This window comes from Hibiscus syriacus, unplaced genomic scaffold (assembly GCF_006381635.1).
Source record: "Hibiscus syriacus cultivar Baekdansim isolate YM2019G1 unplaced genomic scaffold, ASM638163v2 tig00110482_pilon, whole genome shotgun sequence".
In the NCBI taxonomy this organism is placed as follows: Eukaryota; Viridiplantae; Streptophyta; class Magnoliopsida; order Malvales; family Malvaceae; genus Hibiscus; species Hibiscus syriacus.
Genome location: NW_024062758.1, coordinates 1,261,748 through 1,271,553, shown reverse-complemented (window position 1 = coordinate 1,271,553; position 9,806 = coordinate 1,261,748). Strand labels below are relative to the sequence as shown.

The 9,806-nt window shown below is 32.8% G+C and overlaps 2 protein-coding genes across 4 annotated transcripts; both read right to left on the bottom strand.

The window, feature by feature from the left end:
• Window positions 1–2,306: 2,306 nt before the first annotated feature.
• Window positions 2,307–5,015, bottom strand: LOC120128766. 3 transcript variants are annotated; one of them, XM_039146398.1, is made up of 5 exons: window positions 4,714–5,015; window positions 4,256–4,356; window positions 3,652–3,765; window positions 3,465–3,566; window positions 2,307–2,577 (listed from the first exon to the last, which is right to left on the bottom strand). In XM_039146398.1, the coding sequence occupies exons 1-5, from the start codon at window positions 4,922–4,924 to the stop codon at window positions 2,407–2,409; spliced, it is 699 nt and encodes a 232-aa protein (XP_039002329.1). In that variant the 5' UTR covers window positions 4,925–5,015; the 3' UTR covers window positions 2,307–2,406. The 3 variants fall into 3 exon arrangements, with proteins under 3 accessions (XP_039002329.1, XP_039002328.1, XP_039002330.1); XM_039146397.1 differs by having other exon boundaries at window positions 2,309–2,577; window positions 3,652–3,768; window positions 4,714–5,014; XM_039146399.1 differs by lacking the exon at window positions 3,465–3,566 and having other exon boundaries at window positions 2,310–2,577; window positions 3,652–3,768; window positions 4,714–5,014.
• Window positions 5,016–7,301: 2,286 nt separating this feature from the next.
• LOC120128630 (histidine--tRNA ligase, chloroplastic/mitochondrial-like) lies at window positions 7,302–9,545 on the bottom strand. Its single transcript, XM_039146284.1, has 6 exons — window positions 9,531–9,545; window positions 9,253–9,370; window positions 8,957–9,099; window positions 8,285–8,413; window positions 7,688–7,851; window positions 7,302–7,579 (listed from the first exon to the last, which is right to left on the bottom strand). Exons 1-6 carry the CDS (start codon window positions 9,543–9,545, stop codon window positions 7,327–7,329), a joined length of 822 nt encoding a protein of 273 aa, XP_039002215.1. The 3' UTR covers window positions 7,302–7,326.
• Between the last annotated feature and the right edge of the window lie 261 nt (window positions 9,546–9,806).

The window sequence follows — 9,806 nt, the reverse complement described above, 5'->3', positions numbered from 1 at the left end:
AAATAATTATTTGTTTAGGGATATCTCAGATGAATGAAATTGTTCACTATTAAAACCAAATAAGGGCAAAATCATTATTTGTAAAGCACACTTTAATTCTATTTAAAAGAGAATTAAAAGACATTTAAAATAAATTACAAATAAGCATTAAAAATAAAGGATAATCAATCGAAATACCACTAGTAACATCTTTTTTTCCATCTCTGATTCTAGGAATATAAACTTCTCTCTCGGCTTCCATTTTTAGGGTCTCATCACCACCATTTTAATTTGATTTACAGGCAGCCATTTGGGATCATCGGAAGATGGAAGAAGGGGTAGCTAGCGCAAAAGTGGCTCATGAAGAAGAAGACAGAGAAAATATGGGGGGAAAAGGAAGACATGCTGGTTGAAGAAGTGCGGCAGCAACAACCATTAGTAAAGCAAAAGACCAAGAGGGTTGCCACCTTTAGAGGACTCACAAAAGTGGTACGTGTGTGCTCACAAGTTACTCCAGTATTCGACTCCAAAGAATGTCCAAATTTAGTTGTATCATTGTCGAGTATTCGACTCGAATTTCTCTTTTCAAAAGCTTAATGCATAAAGTTTATCAAGTTCCTCCGGAACTCAGAACTTCAGTTAACACTTGACTGGTTTTTATAATTTTTTTCTGCAATTTTAATGCGTAAAGAAGTGATGTTTGCATTACCTTGGAATGTTGTAAGAATCGAATCGGTGTTCAAATGAAAGACAAGGGCTATCTTTCTTAAAAGCAACAACGCTTGGTAAATAGATACAAATTTGAGGACCCTTTTGGAGGAAGAACATAGTTTCCATTAGATCCTACTCGTCATTCACCCACGTTTAAGGTTTAGAATTCCATTACCTGGGAACTCTGCACATTCGACACTTCCTGGTGGTGAGATTTATCCCAACTGAAAAAGAAACATGTTCAATCAAGAAGCAATCATATCATAGATTTGGACCAGTTAGTGAATCAAACAATTAGAAAATGCCAAAATAAGAAAGAAAAAGAAGATTTGGACTTTTGTTTGAATTTGTAACACACATAGATTTGGATAAGGTTTTAGCAGATATTTTTTGTTAGAGAGCAATCAATATGACAGTTTCAATCCATGTTTAATCCCTCGGTATACTTTACTTATACTATTAAAAATTATAAAAAGATAATTTGATTATAAAATATTATTTTATTAATTTTATTGATTATAAAGTTATAGAATGGTCATCTGACTATTCATTATATTTTAAACTCGTCATTTTTGTTAAAAACTAACAGTATTTTGAGCCGAATGTTAACATGCTGACTATAATATGATAAAATTTGATTCATAAATCTCAACGAATATCATATCTTAGTCATCATGTTAACATCTAGTTTAAACAACCGTCAATTTTTTAACAAAAATGATGACTCTGGAACATAATATATAGTCGGGTGACTATTTTGTAACTGTTTATAATCGAGGGGCTTAATAAAATAATATTTTATAATTAAATAATCATTTTATAACTTTTAATAATTAAAAGACTTAATAAAATATTACATATAGTCGAATATCATTTATATACTTTATTCTATTTTACTTTTATATCAATCAAATCACAAATCATTAAATTTTCATTAATCACAAATGACCAGACTAGTATTAGTCAAATAAAAAAAATACAGAAACCGCATTAAATCTCCGTTAATTACTAACGACGATTGATATGACTCACTTTTGAAAATGCAAGAAAATCCAAACAAAGTTAGGTGGTTGCGGCTAGTGAGAGCTCGGATCGGGTCCCTTAACTATGGCTCCAAGCATGGACGATATCTTAATAATGGTAATTTGGTTAACAAATTTAAAATATTCATAGACATTCAACTGTTTTTTATGAATTCAAATGATAAAAGAATTATTGTTATTCTTCAAGGATTCAGGTTCGAGCACCGAGAATATTAATGGTCTGAACATTTAATATTAAGAGTCTAAGAACTACTTTATAATTATACGAGATTAATAAAAAATGATAAAATTGTTATTCGTTACAAATATAAAACTGATAAGCTAAACACTCGAGTATCTATTATCTTGAATCCGTAGTGTGGAACTTGAACTCAAATATTAATAATCAAGAATCGAATTCATTTTTATTGAACAAACAAATCTAACCACCAAAATCAAATAATTACTCGTACATCAAACCAAACACCAGCATTGAAAACGAAAATCAATCAAATTCAAACTCCATTACTCAAGGCTGAAGGCATAAACAGAAAACTAAGAATAATCAATTGGAAATTCCCAAATAATGAATTGGGTTGATGAGTTTGAATACAACAGTTATATATGTACAGCATACACAAAGGATGTCCACAATGTAATAATGGTTAGAAGAAATTCATGATGTTTTTTTTTTTTACAAAAAGTCCCATTGCCAATAAACCTTCTCAACAATCCCTCCACCACTTCTTACAGCAAGGTGAAGCGTATCGGAAGCAGGGGGAACACCCCACAGATATGGCACTGCAACTGTCATGGTAAGCTTTTCATGCAAACCACCCTTGATGGCTTTCTCCGCCGTAACGACCTGAACCCATATGGATAGAAGATTATCTCAAAACTAAAAGTAGAAACAAGAAGGCAAGAAAACCCTCAAAAGGATCGAGAAACAATGATCATACAAATGAAGAACACAAAGGAAAGATATGCTACACGTTGAAATGAGTGTAAGAGAGCAAATTAGGAGTATATTAAACCGCATTGTGAAAGTGAACCAAGAGATTTCTAATAATAACATATTGCTTTCAATTCAAAGCTTAAGAAAGCTACTAAAATGGAAGGCGACTTAAAGCTGGTGATTCTACATGGAAAGCTCAGCAAAGACAATTTCATGGCTTGTTTAGTAAACAAAGCAGACTTGTACGTCCACTTAAAAAATATGAAAATAGGGTCAACAACCACCAATTGTGACCTATGTTGCTCAAACTCTTCGTTTTCCTAGAATATCCACTTCTAACACATGGATATAGTGATATGACCTCTAAGGATCTTCCAAATACATGGGAAAACTTGAAAACAGTTTACCATATCTGTTTCAGATCCATATTCATACCTGATAGCTACACCCGAATCCCTGACTAAACAAACAAAAATATTGCTTACTCCCAGTTTCAGTTACTAGTTGACAAATTCTATCAAGCTTTCAAGATACGAACTAAAACTTTTCTCACCTAGATGTCAATATTCAAGTACCAAGCATCAATATGAACTATGGTACCTGATAAAAGAACAAGGAGCTAATACAAAAGATATGGTGAGAGAATCTTAAAAGTTAAGGTTATTTTACGAAATATTAGTTTAGAATGTCTCGTACACTATTTTAAACTAAGATTTTCAACTCAATTTCTTTACGTATGTAAAAATGGAATGTGATAACGATTTAAGGGAAGATGATTCCGGTCCAATGCTGCATACCTCCCCACCGTGCTCTAAAACGATATCTTCTACAACATCACTAAGCATCTCAATGGAACGGCAAAAGCCAATGATACAAAGCCGTCTGCCCATGTCAAGTCCCTAGATTGACCAAACAGAATGTCTCAAGTCTTTTAGGATTGAAACCTTGAGGTCATGACAAAATAACAGCATGGGAGTTTCTTACATTTGTTGCTGCTATGTCAAAAAGAGCACCTAGACATAAGCCTTGGTTAGGATCCATGTAATCACTCTCTTGAAACCTTTGTAATCTTTGTGATGGTTTTGACTTCCCCTGCTTCTTCTGCCCAGATAACAGAATATTCTAAAAGGATGAACCGATAAATAAACCAAAAACATAAGACTAGAGTCCTATATGCCATCTAAGTTTAAAATTCCATTTCTTTAGGTCAATTAACAACATAATCTTTGATAGCTCTTAAAAACCCTAAGCAAGAAAGAGTGAAGTTTTCATCTTTGTGCTATACTGAATTTGGGGATTAAGTCCCCAAACTTGGCACAATTTAGACCTACCAATTAACATTATGCCTTAGTCTAAATCACTAAATTAGTGGAAAACAATTATTTTAATAACCATAATTTTACCTTTCAAATGAAATAAGAAATCTTGGGTTTCGAGTTCTTTAAAAGAATCACATCAGCTGATTTACGGATCTCTTAACAATGTTAATGACTTAGACTAAAGAATAAAACAGGGACTAAATCACTGAATTGGGCATATAGTATAGGGATGAAAACCATAAATTGACCCAGTTAGTAAGAATACACACGTCAGAAGAAGTTAAACGCCGTGGAACCATTGAGCCTCCAATTTGAATTAGTCCATCTGAAGTGAACAAAGTGACTCTCTCCTCTTGAACCCATTCTAAATCTGCAAATTTGAGTAAAATACAAAGAAAATAGTATCACATCAAATCACAATGCAAAACTTTTTAAAAAAAATATTTCGTCTTAGATTTACCTTTAACACCTATGACCCCTTAATCAATTCAATTCAATCATCTACTTCGTTACGAATAATAAGAAACTTCAATATATAACATAGATATCTTACACCTGTTCCGGTGAAGGCGAATTTCCGATTTTGATAACAAAAAATAACGTAAAATAATATTTGAAGATTCGGGTACCTAACTTTTGATTTCACTCTCTTAGATCAAACAATTAAAAAGAATGGATGATTAAATATTATTAAAATCAAAGGAAAAAATGTTTTCTTTTTTAATACCGTTGTCGGCAGGGGACCAAGGAAAGAAACCAAAAGAATCGTCACCGTGTAAGCCGCCGGACTCTGAAGCTTTAGAAGAGAAACGAAGGATTCGAGAGGGACGATTGGAGAATCTGAAGGAATTTGGGAGGAAATAATTGGGTTCTCTCCAAGGAGAGAGAGAAGGAAATGAAGAGAGAGAGCAGAAGAAGATAGCGGATGTTTTAGCCATTATAATTAGATTATTATTAATAAAAATATATGTATCAGGAGAGGAATTGAAGGAACAGAGATGATCGGAGATACAAAAGAGGGGAAGAAGAAAGAGAAATGGGAAAGAACCGAGTCCACACTCCACACATGTTATAAAATGGACACGTGGTGAAGGAAACGATTGGCTTTGACGCATAATTTATTTAAAAATAATGATATTATTCAATTTTGTGAGATCAAGAAGAATTTAAGGCTTGCAAATTGCGATAAAAGAGAAATATCCCAACGCCAATGGAACAAGACGATAGTTTTTACTGAAGATGACCAATGAAAGTGGCATCCAAGTGCCCCTTCTGCGAAGGTTCCAATGGTCCTAATATATATATGGTGGCATCCAAATTTGAGTTTGGTGTTTGAATTTTTTATGATTCCAGGGTAAGTTAATTTTTTGGATTCCTGGGATCTCATCGGGTGATCCTGTTTTGCGGCTTCTAAAAAATGGTTAAAAAACGGCGTGATCTATTAAATAAGTAATCGATTAAAATTTAGACCGGTTATGTTATATCATTTAACCGGAAATATTATCAAGTATAATAATATATTAGGTAGCGCTTATATAATGTAATAGGTAGCGCTTATATTGACCTATTTTCTAACTAAACATATATATTTAAACCGGTAACATTGTATTTAAATATTCAATGTTATTCTTTTGTTACTGTAAAGTTTTTGTTCTTTTCTTACTGAGTTTTGCTTAAAATATCTAACTTTTCGTATTAAAAAATAAAAATTCTGAAATAAAAATGACCACATAATCACATTTTTTTACTACCGGTTTTGTCATTTCGATATCGATTTTGTCATATTTTTACCTATTATATTGTTATGGATCGATACATTTTTATAAAGTATCGACACTTTATTGGCACTATAACTTCTATTCTTTTAAATTCCAAAAGTTTCGATACTTATAATAAAGTATCGACACTATCAACATATCCGGTAGCTCTTTACCGATTTTGTCATTTTGAGACCGATTTTATCATATTTTTACCTATTATATTGTTATGGATCGATACATTTTTATAAAGTATCTACACTTTATTAGCGCTATAACTTATTCTCTTTTAAATTCCAAAAGTGTCGATACTTATAATAAAGTATCGACACTATCAACATATCCGATAGCTCTTTATCGGTTTTGTCATTTCGAGACCGATTTTATCATATTTTTACCTGTTATATTTTTATGGATCGATATATTTTTATAAAATATCGACACTTTATTAGCGCTATAACTTCTTCTCTAAATTCCAAAAGTGTCGATACTTATAATAAAGTATCGACACTATCAACATATCCGGTAGCTCTTTACCGGTTTTGCCATTTCGAGACCGATTTTATCATATTTGTACCTGTTATATTGTTATTGATCGATACATTTTTATAAAGTATCGATACTTTATTAACGCTATAACTTCTTCTCTTTTAAATTTCAAAAGTGTCGATGCTTATAATAAAGTATCGACACTTTCAACATATCCGGTAGCGCTTTACCGGTTTTGTCATTTCGAGACCGATTTTATCATATTTTTACCTGTTATATTGTTATTGATCGATACATTTTTATAAAGTATCAACACTTTATTAGCGCTATAACTTCTTCTCTTTTAAATTCTAAAAGTGTCGATGCTTATAATAAAGTATCGACACTTTCAACATATCCGGTAGCGCTTTACCGGTTTTGTCATTTCGAGACCGGTTTTATCATATTTTTACATGTTAAATTGTTATGGATCGATACATTTTTATAAAGTATCGACACTTTCAATATATCTGGTAGCGCTTTACCTGTTTTGTCATTTATAGACCGGTTTTGTCATTGTTTTACCTGTTATATTGTTATGGATCGATACATTTTTATAAAGTATCGACACTTTCAATATATCCGGTAGCGCTTTACCTGTTTTGTCATTTATAGACCGGTTTTGTCATTTTTTTACCTGTTATATTGTTATAGATAGATACATTTTTATAAAGTATCGACACTTTCAATATATCCAGTAGCGCTTTACCTGTTTTGTCATTTATAAACCGGTTTTATCATTTTTTTTACATGTTATATTGTTATGGATTAATATATTTTTATAAAGTATCGACACAAACCGACAAGCTAAGTTTGCCGGTTGCCAAATTTTTTAATATTTCTTCATGATTTCCACCTATTACATTATTATTACTCGATATTTTTGATAGCGCTAAACCGAATTTATCAAATATCTTTTAATGTATCCGATAACATTGTATATTAACCATATATTAGTCCGCCTTTCCGGATACAATCCCGATCTCATCACTACAAAGGATGCATTTTCTAACGACTTTAAAAAAGTATTATTTAACTATCAATTTTACAAAGTATTATGATAGAATATTATGCTGTAATGTAAGGATATAATTAGCCGAATCTTCAAAAATGAGACATGTCCATAAAGCATGAGCATCATAAAAGGTGCTGCCAAAGAATAAATATTTTTCACTCAACTCGTCCAGCTTAATCTCGTATTGTTCACCGGATGAAAGCACTTCTACAAGAACCATACCCTTCTGCCGCTCGGTATTTCCTACCAATATTAATCTTTGTGCATTTGTCCGTGCCGCTCGTTTGAACACCCTAAAAGAAAATGAAATCAAAATGACAATTACTCGAATGGCAAAACATGAAAGAAATTGTTTGACAACCCCGTCCAAGTAGCTTAAAGGGCATCGTTCGTATTAGTACCATTTAAGTGGTTTGCTCTCCAAGATTAAATCAACACTTTGCCGTTTCTCCCTGAGTTTACTAGCAACTGTTGCAGCTACTCCTTGAAGATCACGATCCAGTGCACAAACAATGTTATTTACTTCAAGGCTATGTTCCGGTACGAGTTCCTTTTCCTTGAGCAACTTTGAACACAATCCCCACACATGCCAAAAAAAGCAGTGAGCAAATGATAGGATCCATCCGAAAGGGAAAAAAGAAACATATATTTATATACACACTTGTAACCAACTCAACCACAGAGAGTAAAGAGAATAAAGTTGTCAAACGAGGGGGATGATAGTGGTAAGTGATGCTCTATTAATTGCTTTTATGACATGATTCATAGACCTTACAGGTGGTAATCATATAACATTCATTCTATTTTTCTCCTTCTGTTTATCCACTTACATTTTATTTTGTTTCATAATTTAGATAAATTCATGATCATGTTGGTTTTCATTTCTTTTTCTTAACAAAAATGAAACGCCGGTAACATGACTTATCATACCATAATGATCCGTGATTGACTAATATATATAAAGTACCATTTGTATATGAAATAAGACTCTCAGTTACTTCCACAATGACAGCATCACCAAACCCAAAGCCACAAGCTGGAACATCATCCCCGCCAAAAGTAGAAAGTAACCGATCATATCGCCCACCACCACAAATAGCTCTCGGCTTTCCTTCTCGGTCTAAACCCTGAAAAAATATGTCAAACTGAAAGTTCAAAAAGAGCAAAGATAACAGATAAATCTATATTAAAGACTTCAATAAGCTTATAATTTTCACGAAACAACTGAATGATTGAAAGATAAAACAGAGAAACACCACAAAGAGACTTTCCATGCTTAAACCTGATAGTACAGGCCACAGGCAAATGAACATATCATACACTCATAGGAAAAATTAATGCTATTAACACGGTTTGGATATAATTTCTCTGAGGATCAGGGTTCAGCTCTATAATTATAACGTCTGGCAAGTTGAAAGACCAATTACATCTCTACTAAACTAATAATCAAGGTCTTCAATATGTCATAAGACTTCTGGCCCTTAGAGAAAGACACTACACGATTACTCCCACAAAAATTAAACCAATTTAGTTTCTTGGCAACAATAACAAATTGCCATCAGCAAGTAGACATTGGAGAATAAAACATGAACTGTCCTTTCAAATTCAGTTTCTTATGTAAGTGACCACACTCTATATCAATGGAGGGAAAACTATATCATAAATCTAACCTCAAAAACAATACCCGTGTAGTAAGCAAGACCACGAACAACTGATGCATCAAACTGAATCCAATCGGAGTAACCAAACTTTTCAGCAAGTGAGAATAGTTGTTTCAAGTCAGCAATAGCTTCCCCGGCACCTCCAAGTATCTCTTCATTTAAGAAGAGTACAGGACACGCAATTAGAATTTAAATATTTTGACATATTTCAGAAAATCTGAATAATTTACAGTCAGTTTTCTGTTTGAAGCTTTTAACATGGACATAGAAACTTCTTTGAGGGAATAATATACAGCGAAACCAACCTTCCAACTTAGTCAATGACTTTATGGAAAGGACTTGTAATAGTTCCTCAATAGCCTCTTCTGACAACCCAGTGGCGTTCAACTCTCTCTTAATCTCATCTATTGGGATCTTTTCAGTCTATTTCAGGAACAATGAAACTAAATTAATTAATAACTGCGTAAATAAAGAAACTAAAGAAAGGAGAAAATGGACATCCAGCCATTGTAATGTTCCTCTAAACCAAATAATAATAGCAGTAATAATAGACATTGGAATACCAGAATGTGTTACCAGTTACAAAAACCAAGTACATGACCAAAAGAGAAAAAAACCAGTATTTAGGAAATCATAAATTGTTCATTGTAATCAACTAACCTCATCTACGATGATGGAATGATGCAAACCTTGCCAAACAAATTTTCAGGTACTGAATAGCATCTCAAAACTTCTTGCAGGACCTGGGTGGTGGATATGAATTACAACCTCAGAACATATAATTTACAGCGAGTGCATGTTCCACTCTCATAGAAAGTGAAACATTCTGCAAGGGCAAAAACATGCAACCTTCATATAA

Excerpts from the sequence above, each read along its gene's own strand:
- LOC120128766 (XM_039146397.1), bottom strand. The coding sequence starts at position 4,924 with ATGGCTAAAACATCCGCTATCTTCTTCTGCTCTCTCTCTTCATTTCCT. Across the intron at positions 4,357-4,713 it reads TTGGTCCCCTGCCGACAACG|ATTTAGAATGGGTTCAAGAG; the intron begins GTATTAAAAAAG and ends TCAAATTTGCAG. Across the intron at positions 3,567-3,651 it reads TTGACATAGCAGCAACAAAT|GGACTTGACATGGGCAGACG; the intron begins GTAAGAAACTCC and ends TGGTCAATCTAG.
- LOC120128630 (XM_039146284.1), bottom strand. Across the intron at positions 9,100-9,252 it reads GTCATTGACTAAGTTGGAAG|AGATACTTGGAGGTGCCGGG; the intron begins GTTGGTTTCGCT and ends TCTTAAATGAAG. Across the intron at positions 7,580-7,687 it reads GAGAGCAAACCACTTAAATG|GGTGTTCAAACGAGCGGCAC; the intron begins GTACTAATACGA and ends ATTTTCTTTTAG.